This window comes from Tinamus guttatus, unplaced genomic scaffold (genome assembly GCF_059628265.1).
Source record: "Tinamus guttatus ecotype Peru unplaced genomic scaffold, ASM5962826v1 Tinamus_guttatus_pri_ptg000753l, whole genome shotgun sequence".
NCBI lineage: Eukaryota > Metazoa > Chordata > Aves > Tinamiformes > Tinamidae > Tinamus > Tinamus guttatus.
The window spans coordinates 657,455-677,657 of NW_028289287.1; the positions used below are offsets into that span (position 1 = coordinate 657,455).

Below are 20,203 nucleotides of genomic sequence, written 5' to 3' on the forward strand. Positions count from 1 at the left end.
GAATGCTTAGAAGTTTAACCTCCGCTTTCCCTAGCATGTAGGTCAGAAAGAGCTTCTTTCAGGTTTGGGTGCCCCCACGCATCCCTTCACTCCATGCTTCTCTAGAAATAAATACAGTGCTGATGTGCAAGATTTTCCCCTGCTTTAACAGTCCAGATCTGGTGATTTAACAAATACTTTGCTGTGCAAGTTCAACTTGGTAATAAACATTAAATACATACTTTGATTGTTAACTAGTAAAACCTTCTCCCCCCACAAACATACAATATGTCTTACTTTTTATTAAGTATCAAATTGTCTCCAACATAAATTACATCCAAATTACGTAAGTTTCAAGAAAGTCAGATAGTTTATATACAATATTTGTCTTGAGTCGGGCAATACCCTTTACAATTTTAACCTATAACATAAAAAGCAAACCTGTATCAGTACCAAATAAAGCATTAAAAAGGTAACAAATATAAAACTTCTTAGAAATGCTTTGAGAATGCTAAAGTTAATGACAAAAGATTTTATAGTGCATTTTTTTCCTTCCTCTTTACACCATTTCTCTGTTTTTGCGGATAGCACAGCAAAGAACCATGCTGAATATCATGCCGAATATCTGCAAAGAGAGCAAACTCATTAGAAAATAGAGGTTGAATAAATATCCTCCTCCCACCACAGGGAAGAGTAACTGCTCTTTCTGACCCAACAGCCACATAACATTTTATTTTGCAGTTCATCTTCCCAGTTCTTCCCACATCTCCCAAAACAATGAACATTTCACCAACTTACACCACCCTCCATGTGCAAAAACAGATCAGCTAGAACAGATCAGCTACACAGCTCTCAGTCTCCCAAGAAAGCTTTGGTCATCCTTGTATATTTGCATCAATGTCACACTGTAGCTCCATCTGCTCTCTAGGACAGCCAGTAAACCAGCAGAAGTTTTCTTGCCAGCATTTAATTCTTAATTTTTCTAGGAGCCTTTTATTATTTTAAGAATAAAGGCAAGGATCCCTGAGACATACTGCAATTAAGAAGTGGCCAGGTAACACAGCCAGTATATCTCAGCCCTACATCTACTACCAATACAGCTTAACCACTATTAAAGTTACAGGGAGTCAGTTCCTGATCCAAATCAAGAACAACGAGGAATGAGACACACCACACACTGGGCTGTCTTCGCTTTTTCCCAGTGGAGTGGTATGCAGAATGCAGCATCAGGCACTGAGATCTAGTAAGGACTTGTACTTTCAGTAAATACCCTTGACAATACAGCTACTGTACAAATAATCTGAAAACTCACCATTATTATAGCAATGCCAAGGCCAACTGCTCCAATCACGTTCAATTTGGAGTTAAAGACATCATCAATGGCATCAGGGCATGACTGAAAAGAAACAGACTACTCATTAGCATTTTGGATGATGTATTTGGGCTTGCTTGTTCGAGCTCAACTCTGACAACTGATGATATGCTTCTGATGAATTCTTTCTGTAGGAGAGACTCACATGTGAAAGTTTTTTGAATTGGCCTTTATGTTCATGTTTTTAAAGGGAGAGAGAAGAGTTATCTATCAGCTTCATTTGTGCTGTAAGTTTAAATCTGTTCTTTAATATTAAGTCTTTTGCTAATAGAGATGCATAGTGGCCAAGAAAATAACCAGGAACTTATACTGAGGCATATAAGTCTTTAAGAACTTAGTAGATGGTCAAATCAACTCCTGTCCTATGTATTCCACAATTAGACCAGCATAAATTGCTGCACACTGCCTTTTTGTTTATTTACTCCTTATTCAGTCCACAAGGAGAAACCAAGCCTGATATTATGGAGGAAATGGATGAATTGAATTAGAATATCAATACAGTAGTACTATCTTCAAAAGCATATAGCCACAGCATAATATCCTTTTAATCCTTCCTGGTTTGGACTAAACCAAACACTTAGCAAGCTAAAGTCAACAAAATAAGTTAAAAACAAACAAACAGACAAAAAAAATAATAAAAAAAAACTTTAGTGGAATAAAAACAACTGTATGTTGGCACAATCATTTTCATGCAGTCCAACTGAGATGGTTAGGATTAAACCTAACCTGCATGGTTAGGATTAAATATATTGATTGTCATTTTTCACTTGGTCAAGTATGATTCAAAGGCGCAAAGTCATCTACAGTGATATGAATAGCACAATTAATTACTTAAATTTCACATCCTTGAAACTCTACATAAGAGTTTTTAGTCAGTCACAGAATATGACACATAAATAGCCAATAAATAGATATAACCAAAATAGATTTAAGAAAAGCAGGAAAACACTGAACAAACCACAAAAACAAACAAAAAACTCCAATCTCCTCTTAGAACACCAAGTTAGGGCAGAAAGCAGCAAGAGCTACAGGAAGAGAACAGTGAAGAACAGGATAGTGTCTCTTCTATTTGTGGCATATAGGCACTTTAATGGCAATATTTTAACAGAAGAATCAAAGTCAAGACTCTGGCTTCACAGTAAGTTAGCTAAGAAAAGGCCATCAGTTCCTTACCTCTCTCCCTTTTGCACTATAAATTGAGACCTATTCCCGCCCCCATGTGCTCAATCTCCTGCTGATCAAGGATGTGGTGAGGGTACAGAATCATAAAAGGCAACTGGTGATAGAAGCACAGCAGTTAAGAACTCAGCTCTTTGGTGTTTTAGGTGAAGGTTGGGCCTTAGGAAATTCTTATTCCACCCAATTTAACGACATAAGGACTGCACACACTCTGTGCAAATTCAGTGCCCTGGTTTCCTGTTAATCCACAGGAACACAAATTCCCCACTACTGGGCTGATCATCCAGACAGGTTGCCAAGTAATGTAATGGAAGAATTCTCCCTGGCCTGTGCGGGTATATTCAGAAGTGCGTTTCTCACTCTACTCTTCTGTATATGGATGTCAGGCAGAACTGTCAGTGAATTACTGAATTTACCTTTACAGCAAATGACTCAAGAAAGCTCTTCTTAGGACAGGTGTCCATGAACTGCTGCTCAAGACCTCCTGTAATACCACAACAGTTCAGCTACAAGAGAAAACAGAATGAGGTTAAAATAAACAAAAACCCCCACGCACACTATACACAAGTTTGTTTGGAAGTACCAGAACTAATTTTAGAAAGCATTTATTGCATTGAAGGACAAGATTCTGAAAGAAATAGATCTCATGCAATGGTTTGGGTCACAGCTGTGTTCTTTATTAATGCAAAGACGAATTCCTCATGCAAGCTATGCACATACGGTCCTCTAGATCAATGCCTCCAAACATGAGTTTCACAGCTTTTTACTAAGTTCCTTTTGGAGAGTGGGGTACTAAAACAAACCTCTGAACACACCTTTTTTTCCAATATATATTTCAAAGGTTCAAAAGATACTAATTGCTATACTGAATTCACTAATGCTGTAAAAATAAATAATAACCAAAGAGAAAAGTTTTACCTGTAATTTGTTCCTAAATTTGGTTTCTTACAGTTAGTAAGGTTCTAGATTTGTTCAGAGTACAGGGTGTCCAAGAGCAATATGAACAAATTTGATTACTTTCCAGTTCAAAAACCAAGTAGAACAACATACTTACAGCTAACTGAAATGCTTTCAGTGTTTCCCTGGCAGTTACTTGAGACCTTTTTTCATAGGTTTCATTGTAGAATTCTTTTAGCTCTTCAATCACCTACAAGGTAACAAAGAATTAGCTTCTATTTTTCTTTACTTTGATTAATATTACTTATGGAAAACTTGTTTAGGATTAGTCATCATTGCAACCTACAATACCCATTCTTTGGTAAAGAGAAAAAAAGGGTGCAAACAGAGGGTGTATAGCACTTCTTATCTGGAACAGAGGAGCTTAACAGGTATACTCACCTTAAAAGACACACCTGAACAGATAAGAATTCCCCCTCCCACTTTAGTGCTTTTAGAAGGAATTAGGAAACTAAGCCTGCCTACTGGTTATACAAAAGTGATTCCTACTTATTTTGGTGCCTCAGCAATAGTTACATTCCTAAAAAGCCCTGACCAAAACCATTAAGTAGCACACTGTTTTTTAAACAGGATCACTTGTCTTGACTGCTAAAAAGTCAGTCATTTTACTGTGAAAATCTTTTGAAAATTCATCATGGCAACAAAAAAAATTTGGGAAGTGTCCATGTTAACAATTAAGAAGTAAAAAATGTGGACTTAAATTCCAGAAATGATTAGGCTTGTGAGCAGATACAGCACAGATCAGCTACATTTTAGATGTGAAAACATTCAACGTGCAGCTGCTAGCTCAAATCTGTTAACAGAAAAGCCTCACCCAACAGTCAGTTTCACTTAACAGCTCAGGTAGGTGCTGCCTGGGGGTGTTCTCTATATGCAAAAGCCTCCTGCGTCCTGCTCCAGGTACAGACTCATTTCATATGCTTAATGCAAGAAAAAAAAAAAAAAAAAAAAAAGCTTTCTTTATTTGGCTAGAATGTATCTTCTTACCTTTCCCTAAAATTATTTGGATATTAGAGATTTCAGCAGTACTGCAAGAGTTTCCAGCAGGCTGCTAAGTTTTAGTATGCATACGCTCCTGCTGACTTCAATGAAAAGCTGCTCCAGATAACGTCTGGAGTGAAACAAAAAAACACTGTACTGCATTTTAAGATCTGCAATTTGGGGAAGAATCTTAGTATTTTAAAGCTAGGACATTGAAATTAGTCAGACAAACTAGCAGATGTGTTTTGTCGAAGAATGACATTCAACTATTTTGGATAGCCAAGACCAGAAGGTTTTTTAACTATCATTATTATTTATTAAAACAACCTACCTTTTCCTTGTTTGCAAATCCCCAGATTGCAGCAGCAATTTCAAGGGCAAAAATCACGAAGAGGAAGACAAAGAACTAGAAGACAAAGACCATGCTATTAATTACAACTCTAGCTCCACACAACAGCAACAGACACACTGCAGATTTGTCTGGTTACCAGCTTTTAGCATTGTGGGAACCATCATGTAAGCAAGTTTCAGGCAAAGATCTGAAAAGGTGACAAGAATAAGGTAACAGCACATGCTGCACTGGGTCAGCACTTCATCCTGGGAATGCCAGAAAGCCTGGATAATTTTTTCCAAGCAAAAGCTCTCCTTTTTGATCAGTGTTAATTAAAGCTAATCATCTGTTACTGAAGGCTTTAAAGTTTCCCACAAGAGTAACTTGTTCTTTCCTCACATTTGTCACCCCTGTTACTCTAGGGCCTATTATTTAACCCCTAGCATGACACCAACTCAGAACTAATGGCAACTTCTCTGTTGTGTTTCCCATAAAACAGAAACAGAAGTGTCATCTATATGTTTAGCTGACTACCAAACCACTACCATTATAGCCACTTTAAAGGGAGAGAGTCAGAACTCTAATAAGGGGTGAGAAGGCAGCATTTTGCAAGAATCATGTGAAGTGACCTTCTTCCATGACAGAAGGGGAATTATTCTTGAGCCAGCTCCAGCAGCAGTTTGCTATTAACCAAGACTCCTAGTTATTTGGATGAGTAGCTCCACCAGATTTAAGAGGATGCAGCAAACTGCACTGGGCCCTCAGCTCTGCAGGCAAGGTGGGTGCTCTCTCACAATGAACTTGGAGAGCAGCTGTCAACTGGAAGAGCCCACCCGGTGACCAGCAACACTAGAAGCTTGTTGTCTTAAAGACAAAATACCCTTGATTACCCTAAGACTAGAACTGGGGTAAAATTCAACCGTCTCTACTATTTTTTTTTTAATTGCACAGCATTCAGAAATTAACAGTATTAATCAGTACTGTTCATTTAGTCTCATCAGTTTGTCAACTATCATTAGCCTTATCAACACTCTAGTTCTGCATTCACACATCCTGCCAGAGTCTTGTACTTAAATGTCTCGGTATATCACTAAATCTGAAGAGTCCTTATGTGTTCAAATACAACATCCTCATTTGGACTCAATATCAGAAATGGAAATTAAGTTTCATCATTTAGCTTTTTTTTTTTTCCCCCTCTCATTATGTAGGTTGCTGTGAGCCATTATAGAACTAAAACTATCAGTATCTTCTATCCTTTAACGGTATGACCAATATTTTCCTTCCTAATGAGCTGAAAAAACACAGAAAAAATCCACAACACCAAATACTTACCAGGCCAAGCATACATTGTGATTCCTGCAGTGCACCGCAGCATCCCAAGAAACCAACTAACATCATTAGTGCACCAGCTCCAATTAGAATGTAAACCCCTAATGAAGATGGCAAAACAGGAAGGTATAAAAATTAGTTGCTCCACAGAAATTTGTGAATTTTGTCAAGGTTTAAGCTTAATTTTGAAAGTAAATCTATCTCAAAACTTGCAAGAATAATTGATAAATAAAAACTTGAAATTATAACAGATAATACACATACTCTTCTTTAGTCTTGCAAATTCTATAAAACAGGCAAAATATATAAAGGTGTCTTTTAGCCAGACTAAGATAAACTTTAGAACTGGTCACAGTCAAATTTACAATCTAGTTTTAAAATGAATGTATTACAGTGAGACACCCCAAAACAGTGATTTATGAATATATGAGGATCCTTGAAACATATAAGCATCAAGTGAACATATCTTAAGAGGTACCACAATCATCTGTCATAAAGCTTTGAATGCCTTTGCCCTTGCTTTTCCATAAGGAAATGCCAAATTATTCCATCAACCCTTGCAATACAAGGCTATACTTGAGCTCCTAAATTGGCAACATCTCCAAATACAAGAAATCCAGCAGTCAGTCTTTCTGAAAGCAGACACCCCACAAACCAAATCAAATAGACTGTGCTGCCACAGCATAAAAGGGTGCCACAGAGGGTGGGTGCGGTAGAGAGCAGAGAGCAAGCTGTTCTGGACTTGAAAGCCATTTATGCCTAAACCTCTCCTCCAAACCTCGAGCACTACCAGTTTAGTAATGACAGCTGCTCAGATGTTAGCCAGCAAGAGGTAGCTAGGAAAATGCAAGTGCCAAGGATAACCAGCAAGTTTTATCGGGATGATGAAACATGAGACAAGATAAGACAGAAACCACCAGCAAAAAGTGCATAAAAATGCTGAGCTAGTTCCACCACTACAGGACTATAGAGATTGAGGTCTGGTTTTGGGAGAGTCCCAAATTAATATTAGAGGAAAGTCATACATAAGCACTAGCAAGTGATATTCTCTAGATGTGAATATTAAAGGCATGTTTGTTTTGGCAGTTAGGTATATGTAAGTGATTAAGCCTTGACACTTCTTATCAGTAGGACACTGCAGAAATTTTAAAATCTCAGCTTATTTCCATTTGGAAATAAAAGTCCATCAGAACTCCTTATTAGAAAAAAAGTAGTACAGAAAGCTTTTAGTGTGCCTAGTTTCATATTTAGCTATAAATGAACAGATTTTGTTATATAGCTTCCTATTTGGAAGTAGTATACCAGTTAGTTCTCCCATAAAAGCATTTTATGATGTCAAGCCAGTAATTTAGTAATTTTAGTTAAATATCTCTCTAAAAACAAACCTCAAACACACAACTTCTGCAGATGAACTTTGTCTTATGATATTGCTGTATTCAGCCAGCAGATTAAGTATCAGGACACAAGTTTTGTATCTTTTAGGAAGCGAAAGAGTTGTCTCAGACTATTCAAAATTAGACTTGCTAATCAGTTAGCTCAGTTGCTAAGCTTAGCTTTCTATTCTCCTTTCAAAGTCCAGACAGAAGCATCTGGATATTTCTGTGCCTGTGAGAACCTAGTTTACTACCATACTAAACACATGACAGGTAGAACAAGCTTTACAGTGGATAGGCAGTTCGCATGCAGAGGCCCAAGTACCTCAATCTTCGTAACCACAGCCTCCAGCAAGCCTATCTTGTGCTTCCTAACACAATTCCCTGTCAGCATAAGCCACCCAAGGTGCCCAAGAGCTGCCATACAAGCTACTGCTATCAGCACGCCCTACCAGTCTCTGCCCTCCCTTCATACACTCATTAGTATGTCAGGAGAGCTTATACAACCCATGACAAGGAATAAATTTTCACAACAAACAAGAGACAAGCTGAACTACACTGCAGGCAGATAAAAAAATGATATAACACATAGGACATGGCAAATTCAGGAATTGCAATGATGCAAAATGTGCACAAGTAATGATTTCCTAAAAATCAAAGATGAAAAACACATACATGATAAAGATACACATTTGGAGCTGGCTTCAGACTTGAAGATTAGAAACATTATTTAAGATCAGCTACTTCATTTTAAAGAAGAGAGTTGAACATCTGCAGATGATTATGACAGATGAGCCTGTGTTCCTCTCTCCAAGCTTAAAAGTGATTACAGGAACTCTCACCTGTAATATTTTGATCTAATTGCATCAGAGTTATGCTCAGATGTTAGGACGAAGTGAAGATATGCATGTTTGTTGCCTGATTATAAGCCTGGTCAAGATATCCCAGGCTTTGCCTGAGATAAGATTTGCCTAGCCTTATCTTTGCCTTCAAGATCACAGTCTTATATCAAGGATCACAAAATTGAGGAATAACTTCTATATAGCTTAACTAAAGCTAAAGTGATCTAGGCTGCCTGTAACAGTTGCTTATAAAGACCAAAATACTGTACACCAATATTTCAGTATTTCTAGTACAAAATAGCACAAGTTGGGCTATAAGAAAGAGAAGCTTGTACATATATTCCCTTTGAGACACAAGAGGATATAGAGTAGTGTAAGTTAAGCTAGTCATTTTAGAGAAAATAGTTCTTGATAGTCATTTATTTTACAGGGAAACTTTACTAATTCATATCTGCAGAAGCCATGTGCACCCTGTTTACCAGGAGTCCCGAGGATAAGCAAACACTTACCAATAGTCTTTCCAAGGAAGGCTATCCCAAAAGATCATTTGATACCATTTCTGTTAGCATTGGTGCTCAAAACACAGGCTGCCTCACTGCACCAGCCAAAGTAGGCTGCTCCTTGCCTTCTGCTCAGCAAAGGCTACCCAGGCCATTTAGTCCTCAGGAAGAGGAGGGCTGACAAGCAACAAGGAAGCCAAAGCACCACCCACAGCCTGGTGTGCCTTGGTCCCAGCTCACCTGTGTAGAATGTTGTGTTGTTGGACTCCAAATCAAAGATGCTTTTGGTCTGGGAATCGAACCGAAGCCATAGTCCAATTGCAAGAACTGCTGTTCCTGCAAGCTGCAAGGACAAGTAAACCTCATTAAATAACAGGCAATTAATATAGTTACCACTGCACTAATAACAGCCTCACAAGTAGTCACAGGAAACAGCTCTGCTATTTAAAGAAGTGGTGACAGACAACAAACCAGCATAAAAGGAGTACTAAAACAAGAACAAACTTAATTCCGGACATCATGCATCTTGTTAACAGATCCATTTACAGAGTAAGCAATGGCATACGTGGACAACATCATTCCTATTCTTTACCAAAAATACCCCAGATTTATATAACTGTGCAAGCGCCTGTATTTTCCACTGACTCCTCCACTCATTGTTTTAGCCCGAATGATTGCAACAGTGTCACATGGTTTAATCTTACGTCTTCATGTGGAAGACTGGTCTTATGTAAGAAAAAGTGTGTTACTAGATATTGTATGGCCAGCTAGAAGTTTTAGAGCCTTAAACATACTAACAGAGTTCAGGATGCTAAGTACAGCATATAGAGTAAATAATTCTGCTTACAAAACAGGTTACACAAACAGGATAAGTTATCACACCAACAGGATGCAGAAACGTACATGCAGCTGAAATAACCCGATCTGAGAAAAAAAGCAATCAAGTTTTAGATAATATTTAGCTTTACTGTATTATAGACTCTGCCTATATACCTCAAAGATCCTTTTAAGATAGGCAAATCATTACTCGATATGACTAGCTTCTGGATGCAACTTCCGTCAGGAGGCATGAGTGAAATGTTGCAAGAAAGATGAAACAGCACTCTTGTAAGGCAAATGTTTGCTTTGAGCCAACACCGAGAAGCCTAATTCTCCCCATTTAAGAAACAGAAGAAGAACTCAAAAAAATAAGGACAGAAGTACCATACATATAGCAACAAACATTACAAATATAATAACGATAATAAAAGAGTGATGAGAGAGAAAAAGCTTAAAGCTTAGAAAATATGGAGCTTTGGTTTAGCTAAACATGCATGGAAAGAAAAAAAATAAACAAACAAAACTTATCTTTGAGAAGGTGAGGTTCCTCCTAGAAGGATGCAGCATTCTTGATTTGCCTCCAAGAAACTGGAAAGTACTTATTTTAAAAAGCCAGCTTTTCGTAAGAATATGGAAAGAATTCTCAGAAAATCCATGTGAGTGTAGTATGAGTGTATACTTTAGGCATCAACCTAATTTCTCTGGCTCCTCTGCTTGCCAGGGAAGCATAGGAGCTGTTTCCCTGTGTTACAGGGATGTTTACATTCACCAAGGGAAGACGGCATATATTGTTGCCATGGGCATTTTAATTCACTAGTCTTGCTCTACAAAAATAAGGAGAGTTGGAAGACAAGGACAGGAGGAAGGGATGTGGGAGGTTTAGGCAAGATAGGCCTTGTATCTTCTCAGAAATAAGTATCTTAAAATGCTATAAACTCAGGCACCAGCAAGAAAAAGCAAGAGGGCAGACTCATGCAAGCAGCCAGTCATGCCTGAGAAACCAGCATTACTGGTATAACAAGCACCTGGTCTCCAAGCCCATTTCAAAGAGGTGCTGCAGAGTTTTCACTGGCAAAAAGATGAAGTGATGCATAATGCATGAAAAGCCAAACCCAAACAGACTTTTCTAGACCTATGCAAAAGACTATTAGCGTTATGCACATGTAGGCACAGGTCTGCTCACACACAGCAAGAACAAAGCCTGCACATACCTACAGCTATCCTTGTTAAAGCCATGCTGACTAAATAACTTTTGCTGAAGAATCCTGATGTAGCACAGCCCATGTTGTAACAACATATGAAATTCAATGTACTGTGTTGCAGCTATGCCCAAGGGAAAGAGGTAGGTATAAGAAGACCCAAGGCAGAGGAAAGAGTTGCTGTTCTACTTAGCAGTCATTGGTACAGTATCACAAAGAGAGAGAGAGGAAAAAAAAAAAAACCCACAAACAAACAAATAAAACCCAGCTTGGTTTGGGGAAGGTGGGGAAAGAATTTAGTACCTTCTTTCTAGGTTATACTCAAATCAATCCATATTTAAAACTCTTACAGCCCAAGTTTCTAATGTCATTGACCTGCCTCCTGCTTTTGTAAGCTTCCCAACTAGGAACATAAGGAAAAAGGACCTACTGCTTTTCATTTAGTTAAGATTTTATGAACTGGAAAGCCAAGAGTCTCTGTGCACTTGACTGTATACAGCTATCTATTTCTGTAGTTTGGCAAGCTTCAAAATTTTTGATCAGAGAGCTCCATACTAAGGCTTAAGAGTTGATCCCCGTAAGACCTTTAAAGGCCATACTACTTAGTTTCTGAAGAAGTTCCAATCTACACTATAAAACAATGATAATCTTGCAAGTCCAAGGCAGAAGGCTCTATTACTTTCTCTCCCCCCCCCCCCCAGAGAAAGAAGCTCAATCTTGTTAGTTACTGCTAGGAAGAGCTGACATACCTAACACAGGTCCTTTTGATACGGAAGTTACAAAACAAACACATACCATATGTTTGCGTATTTTTCTATGGGCAAAAGAAGGTTCAGGTTCCTCCCTCCACCACCACCACCCTGGCAGCACAAACACAAGCGCTAAATTAAGACCTCTTTCAAGATGATACTTTTATACAATATATTGGATATATTTTTTCTTTCCCAATTGAACAAACCAATTTTCTGCTTTGTCAAAGTCAAGTAATAATGGGTATTTTAAAGCAGACCTACCGACATGAAAAAAAAAATGAATCAAAAAGAAACAGTTTTACTCCTTTTCTGAAGCCAGTTTGTCACTTAGGTTTTATGTGTGAAAGCCTACTAAATCACAGGTTCACATGGTTTTAAGCTAGGTTAAAAGGCACTGCTGTAGGAACAAATACTGGCAAGAGAACCCAAAAACCAGATCCATTAAAATCAGCATGCCCAAAATTTGAAGTTCAGGTGATATTACTATCTCTGCAGAAAAAAAAAAAAAAAAAAATCTATGGTAGCCCCACTCAGGGAATAGCATGACCCCATAGCATCTAAGCAATGGAAAACTTAAGCAGAATGCTTTGACTTCCTGATTTTTTTTCCTCTAAAGTTCAATAAACATTGCTATGCATCTCAAAGGTCCCAGCTTATTTCTGCTTGACTTGTGTTAACTCTACAGCTGCAATAGGTAGGATTTTTCTTCTTGTTCAGAGTTTATCATACTTTAGTCCTATGCAAGCCTCTTATTTCTTTGCATCACTCGCAAGCTTCCCTCCATTGCCTCAGAGTGGCATGTGTCTTTCTGCCTGCTGAAAGAGGAAAATACTTTCTTGGTCCCCACCCCTTCTTTAACCAGCTCTTACATTCACTTGTGAATCCTCCTGCACAGGACTTCTGTTTCCATCCCTGCGCAACCTTGCTCTAACAAATGTCTTTTCAGAACTTATCCTTGAGCAGAAGATACACAGAATACTTCCTCCTGCTTGAGTATTTTGTTAAAGGATAATCTTGAAGCATTCAGTCACTGAGGACACTATCAAGCTACTTCCATTGTATTTATTTTTTTAAACCACCTAAGGTTTCACAGATACAATGAAACAGGAAGCTTTCACAGGGAGTCACTAGATTTAGTGATATTGCATGTGCGTTTACATTAAAAACAAAATAAAATAAACCCTACCAAATTCTACCTGGTTCAGATCAGGAACCTTAAGTCTTATTAACAAACCCCATAAAACAGAAATATTTGGCATCACTTTAAGAAGTGGGAAAGTTAATTTTGAGTTTAAACGATAGGCACTACTTAAAATGTTGAGACCCTTCTGAACGTCCACTGGTCCTGAGGTAGCATGAAGCCTGGACAGCCACAGCACCTCACTTGCTGCCAACACTTCACAGCATATTACCTCTTCATCTAGAGAACCTCCAATCCAGAGACCAAGCAGTTAGCAGGTCCTTATACATGACTAGTAGGGCTCAGGGATGGGGACCTCCAGAAAGTACCAACTGGGTACTTACCAGCCCTTCCTCAATGTGAAAGCAGGGAGAGAGAAGAAACAAGAGGAGCTGTCACAAGAACTCCTGACATATAGACCAAAGCCTTTGAAAAGCCTTTGCCCTGACAGCTCTACCCATCCTAATATTTAAGTGCATTCAGGCCAAACAAATACACAATTTATACCAACTCTGTGAAGTTACTCAAAGAGAAGGGAAGTCAGCATGTGGAAACATGTTCAAGTTGGTGGGAGAGAAAATGGACAAAAAAAGCCACACACCACAGAAACAAAGCAACCAAAACGCCACACAATTTCAATGCAGTCAGTTTAACACTGCATTTAACTTTTCTTTTTGGGTGGTGGTATATGTCATCTCTACATCTCCTAAACATCTCCCAAGCTCTACATGATCATTCCTCATGTCTGTTTTACCTAGTGCATACCAAGAGTACACAGAAAAAGCTGGCATCCCCTTCATCTCGTAGTGAGGCAAGAGCTTCAGCAAAACATTTGACTCGGACCTTCCGGGGCATAAGGCCGACAATAAACTTTCCTCACAGTATACCAGCAAAGCCACCCTTCCCCTCCCCACAAACAAAAAAAACCAAACACACAACAACAAAAAACAATAGAGTGCAAAGCACACAGGCAAAAGAAAAAGAACATTAGGAACTGTCTGTTCTGCTACAAGGTACTCTTTAAAAAAAAAATATATATCTGTAAACAGTAAGCTGTGTGCTTACTGTGCTACAGATGAGGCCTAAGATCAACTCTTAAGTGATTTTTTTCCCTCCTCATTGCAGCATTAGTTGTTATCAGCCATGGATGCTTTCTGTTAGGGAAGTTTTTCTGTTTTGTTTTCGTGTTTTTTTTAAGAAATCTGATGTGCAGGATGTATAAGAAGCTGCATCTAATTCCAAACTTCTTCAAATAGTAGAGTAGAAAGGAAGTATTTTTTCTGCTTAAGTTAGTTTCAAAAATGTTGGGGGCTAAGTCAATGTCATAGCATTTCTAACCTAAGTTAAGGTCATAGCTAAGTATATGTCATAGCACATATCAGTGTTCCAGTATAGTAGGAAAAGCATTACAAGGAATTCCTGAACCACAGCCAAGACCGGTGCTCATTTCATACAAGTTCTTATTCAGAAAGAAGTCTACTGTATTCACAATTTAAATTGCAAATAAGAGTTTATATTGTTATAACTCTAAACATAAGCAGTTTCACATAAGGTTTCTCAAAGCTTCATTCTGCAACCCGACTTAATAGTGTTTACATGAGTTAAAATACAGTAAGATGAATGTAACAGACATTTTGATTCATATACTGTACTCAGTAACTAAATTGGTTGATGGTAGAAAGAAAACTTTTGTATGTGGGTACACATCTATGTATACACATATATATACACAAACACAATTCCCTATCCATGCAGGAAGTTTGTCTCTGCTCAAACAGGAATATCCTCTGATGAGCTCAGAAAGCTGAACTGCTGCTGGTTGTTCCTGATACAGCACGAACAGATGAGATTCTGGCTCAGAATCAGTCCCAGATACCTTTGAATTGGAGAAAGAAAAGGGCCTCCAGGTCTAATTTTATTAGGCTTACTTTAGCAGGAACTCCCATAGCAAATGCATTCGTTTATATAAACACAACCTCTGAAGCACCCAGAGTGGAGAACCTGGACAAGATAGCAAGATAGTTGCTTAACAGTGTAAAGGACCAGGAGAATTGTGCTTATAAACCCTCAGTGTAAGCTGTGTGTGCTATGGCACTTCTTTGTTTGTAATATACTTAATTGTAAACATGGTGTATTTGAATTTTACAAAATTCATAGGGGAAAAAATGGCATTGAAATTTAGTGTTCATCTAAAGGTAGTAAACTCATAAAATGCAAATAATTCAAGCACATGCTCACATCAAGATTATTCAAGACCAATTTTGCTATGACTACTGCACCCACAGGCCTAAGGCACGTATTTGAATGTCTCCACTGACTTCTGGCCAGCATCCAGATGGCCTGACTGGGGAGGTAGAAAGGGAATGGGGGGAAGAGTGGATGGAGGTGTCTTCAGTTTTACGTAAGTCTTGAAAGAAACTCTGAACTGGTACAATCTGTACAGATTACACTAAAGACAAGGCCAGCACAGGTAAAACAAATATCCTAAGTACAGAGCAGCTGTACTCCCAACTGGAGTCGCACACAGCATCTATCAAAAATAAAAAGAATAAATAAAAAAAAGAACAGAAGCAGTGAGAAGTTGGGTACTTACAGTCATTTTCTCTAACTGAAGGGAAAGTACTGCGATTCATCACTTTCATACCTTTGATCTAGGGTGACTGGACCATCTAGCTTGCTGAACTATTTAACCTACCACAGTAAAAGCACTACAAGCAAAAGTAAGCAAAAATCCTCCATGCCGTTGCATTAGTTATATTTCAGAGGCATGACAAGCACTCAACAACTAAATGCAAGTTCCTCTGCTCAGACAAGCACACTTTAGTCGAAACTCTGGAAATCTGAAAGGTTGAGACAGTCACACTAGTGATACACTAGCTCTCATCCTAGCACACAATATGGGCCTTATCATTAATTGCCCTCCCCCATTCCCCTTCTACCAGAGGCAGCCTTATAAACTTTTTCCTACTAAAACTTCATGCTTCTGTTGTAGTGGTTGCCTCTGAGGCCACCACCTTGTAACTCCATACCACTTCCTCTTCCCATGCCCCAAGCACATAAAACAATTTCTACCAGTGTTTTGTTATGCAACCTCTTTGTGGCCTGCTGTTTCATTGTGCACTCACCTTTTCTGTTTAAATGTCTACCACCTTTGCAAAGTTTTACCTCACTCTTGAAAGCTCTTCCAGATTAAGTACAAAGAGATGACCATGAGCTTCACTTCCACACATCAACACTACCCGTCCTCTTGTCATTGCGAGAGATCCCCTCTCTACCTGCCCTTGCCCCATGATCACCTCAAAGTCTCCATGTATGGACATACTCACAGCATCTCATTTGCCACACTCCTAAGGCATCACCTTGTCAATGTGTTTCATCCTTCACCATCCTAAGTAACTACTCTGTGACCCTGACAAATTGTTAATCCCCATTTTTGTCATGTCATGACCTACTTGTCAAGGGGTGAGTTTAAGTCTGGCAGCAACTCAGAGTATTTTTCCAAAGGTTTTCCACAGACACATTACAAAAATTCTCCTGAACTTCTTAATGCTCTTTTACACCTTGACTGATTACTGCCTCTCTGGCAAGCCTCCTGGTTATCTTAATAACCTCCCTCATCCATTTTTTTTTACTGCTCTTGCCATCTCCTTTTGCCTTCAAGTCTTTGATGGAGGCAGACAGAAAATACATGCCACCTAACATGCAACATGTAAACACTCACAGGTTTGCAGCAGACTGTTCAGATGTCCTTTTGAGTCAGGTTATTAAAAAAAAGTATTGTGTAAATGTAATCACAAGTACACTGGATTTTTGGCTATTGTTGTTCCACTTCTTGAACTGAATACACAGTCACCATTTCAGACTAAGCTCTAGAACAAGACTCTGGGACCTCTAGACTACCTACTTCTTAAGGGATCTCCTGGCTAACTGCCCAGTCGCTGATCATGCCTTCAAATTTAAGTGCAGAATTGCGCTCTGACCTGACACTTGACTAATTTACATGAAATTAACTCTTTGTACTTCCTATGCCACATAATGCTTGCCCATGGGGAGAGGTAAAAAGCCTTCTTTCTTTGTATGGTTGTTCCCCCTGCCCCAGGCTGCTGCCTGTTTATCTTCTCTAAAGACTTGTTCACAGAGGCCTAACAGTTAAAAAAAATAATCTAAGATACCCTCTATAGGAGAATAAAGTAGAGGCATAAGATTCCCTTTAACATCACACTTGAAAAGCCCCTTCTGTAGTTTCTGTGAAACACTTGCTCTACAGACATATATACACGTAAAGCATCCCAAAAGCTTAGAACTACTAGTGTTAAATCACAGATGGTCTACAAATGCACTTATCCACAAGTCGTGCAGATGTTTCACATGTATTGCCTATTGGTGCTTGCTTGCCAGCATACTCAAGAGAGGAACAAGTGCTGATCTCCACTTAGTTACTACATTTAACTGATAATAGATCCTTTTTCCTCCCTCTTCCTTTTATGCGTGTTCTAGTTTGGTCTAAGAAGTTAGTAGGGCCAGCCCCCAGGCAGGCTGGCACTCCTGCCACTGGCAGTAGCAGACCCTTCACTTAGGGAAGACCTCCAGCCTCTGGGCAGTTCCATGGTCAAGATGGTTTCTCATCTTTCAACAAGATTAACTTTAGCACCTCACTGAGATCAACAGCTGTCATACAACATTAAAAGCTACACAGATTACTTGTGTTTTCTGATGTTTAAGGATTATACACATGCACTTAAACTGCCTACATGACTACAAATTTGAAAATTGATTATAAAACAGTAACACTTGACTCAGCTCTAAGCGCAAGTGTTCCAAATGGCTCTAGTGTCACTTCATAAATTAAAAAAAAAAAAACAAACAAAAAAACAAACAAAAAAAAAAACAAAAAAAAAAACAAAAAAAAACAAGGCATCCAAAAGCTTTCATCCAGCAGGATGTTAAGATGGTTGCATCTTTCCTTCTTATCAGTTAAACCTCTCCTGAGTATGAGTGAACTCTCTATCCTTTCCTCTTCAAATACTTATTTCAAGTTTGGCAAGTCTAGGATGGAAATGCTTTACACATAATGCCCTTGCAAATGTTTCCTGTGCAAGTTCTATTGATTTCATCAACTGCAGCCAGAAGCCATCTCGTATTTTACCAAAATCTATTTTAGTTTAGGAGATTATTTTAGCCATTAACATTGTACCTGCATTCATCCCATGTACAGTCCTGCTACAACACATTAATAAAAAACAAACAAACAATCCTCCCCATGCTGATTTATCCATACAGCAGGATGGGTGGGGGTAAAAGAAAAGAAAAAAAAAGAAAAAAGCCACACATACACACCCCAGGAAAAAAATGCATTTCTCTATGAAGTAGAGAGCTTAGAGAAAATTAATTTAAAATAAAAAAAAGGCAGGGAGAGGCAGAGAAGAAGCAAGAAAAACAACAACAACAAAAAGACAACAAAACAAACAAACAAAAACAGAAAATCCATCTGCTCCTAGAACCAGCTCCCTTTGAACTCACACTTTCCACCTACACATGCAGGATATTCTCAGATATTCTCTTGCATTCCCTTTGTGTCTTTTTTTTTTTCCTGCACCAAGCAGACTATACTAAATTCAAATACCTGTTCTCTGAATGCTTCAAGAAACAGAGGCTGTAACATCTTTAATTAGACCACGCTTCCTGACATTGCCTGGCTGATACAGTAATGAAAAAAAACAACCAACCAACCAACCAACCAACAAACAAAAAGACAACCTCACTGCACTGGAGGAAAAAAACCAAAACAAACAACAAGAACAGTTTTCACTTGTACTGTTGAGCTCTTCACATTAAGCACTTTTAAAACTTTCTTTGGGAAACGCCGTCTACAAGGTTTGAGCCACCTGCTACAGCTTTAGCTGAAGGGAGTGAGGTGATCACGATCGCAAGCTCCAATTTGCATACAGCTTTGGTCACCACACCTTGCCACGGCCGGCACGCCTAAAAAGACAGCAGCTTTGCCAGCAAGTTAAACTCACAAAGAAAGTTTCGGAGTTCCTGCGTAAGCGTTGCGTGAGGGGGGGGGGAGGAAGGGGGGGGAAAAAAAACACCTCCCACACACTTTCTCTCTGCCCCCCACCCCGCCCCCCTCGGCCCCAGGACACACCATCAGGCAGGATAACAGTCTGACAATTGGATTCTCTGCCTAGGAGTCTTGGAGATGAAGTTTTAACGGAGTAACGACCGGTTTGTCCCAACGCTTCTTGCGGAGCGTACCCGGACACACATGGTACCCGCGAGACACCTGGCACGTTACGGGGCGCGCTCTGTGAGGCAGCCGCCGCGTTTTACGCCGCTTCACCCCGCGCCACACCCCGGCGCTGGCGCGGCCAGGGCTGCGGCCGCGCCCCGCCGAGCGCCCTCTCCCCCCGCGCTGCCTCCACTCGCCGCGGCCGCCGCCAGCGCCACCACCTGAGCGCGGGGGCGCCCCTCTGCGGCGCCGCCGCAGGCAGGTAACCAGGAGCTGGCGGCCGGCCGGCGCCCCAGAGAGGCAGGCGGAGCAGACCCCGGGGAGGGCACGGCGCGCTGCGAGCCCGCTCCGCCCGCGAGACGCCGCGCCCGACGCGGAACCATAGCGGGGTCGTCGAGGCGCGACGCTGTGCGCCCCTCCAGGCGCCGGCGAGGGCCTGGCCCCGGGGCAACGCGGCTCGCGGCGCACGCCGCCGCTGCTCGGGGCAGGCTCCGGCAGGGCAGGAGCGCAGCCACACCTGAGACGCGCGGAAGACACCCCCTCCTTGCCTCCCGCGGCGGGAAGACCCCATGGACGCGGCGGGGGTGGGGGGAGACGGCAAACAGCTCGTTCCCGGGGAGCTACGTCGAGGCAGGGCGAAATCGGAGCCTCTCGCTCCGCGGGGAGAACCTCGGACGGGCAGGCAAGGAGGGAAGAAGGGGCAAACACACCCTGTCCCGGGCAGGCCGGGGGAATTCTCTTACCCAGAAAATAAAGTTAAAGCCGAAGAGCAGGTACTTGATGCATTTGGTGCCTCCTTTCACAGGCATCCTGCTGGCCGCCGGGGGAGGAGGGGAGCAGTTTGCAGCAGCGGGACTCCGACGTGAGCACGAAGTGCAACGCAGCTACTTGCCCACGGTGCCACTCCTTAAATCCGCCTCTTCCCAGGTCCCGCTCCACTTCCCCCGGTTCTCCTGCTCCTAAAGCCGCCCCCTTCTCCTCCCCCTTTCGGTCCTCCCTCCTTCCTTGCTGTGCATTTCGCCCTCCCCTGTCGGCCTGCCGCTCTTAGACCTACTGCCCGCGCTCGCTCAGCCGGGCTGGCACCTCTGCTCGGCCGCCTGTCCCGGCCCCGCGGCCTCGGCTCCGCGTCGCCGAGGGCACGGCGCGAGGCAAGGGGGCCGAGGGAAATCGCTCTTATG

General features: G+C 40.8%; 1 protein-coding gene across 1 annotated transcript; it reads right to left on the minus strand.

The window, feature by feature from the left end:
• Positions 1 to 261: 261 nt before the first annotated feature.
• Positions 262 to 19,979, minus strand: CD9 (CD9 molecule). The gene is made up of 8 exons (XM_010225241.2): positions 19,769 to 19,979; positions 9,084 to 9,186; positions 6,132 to 6,229; positions 4,800 to 4,874; positions 3,585 to 3,677; positions 2,947 to 3,036; positions 1,292 to 1,375; positions 262 to 604 (listed from the first exon to the last, which is right to left on the minus strand). Exons 1-8 carry the CDS (start codon positions 19,832 to 19,834, stop codon positions 539 to 541), a joined length of 675 nt encoding a protein of 224 aa, XP_010223543.2. The 5' UTR covers positions 19,835 to 19,979; the 3' UTR covers positions 262 to 538.
• Between the last annotated feature and the right edge of the window lie 224 nt (positions 19,980 to 20,203).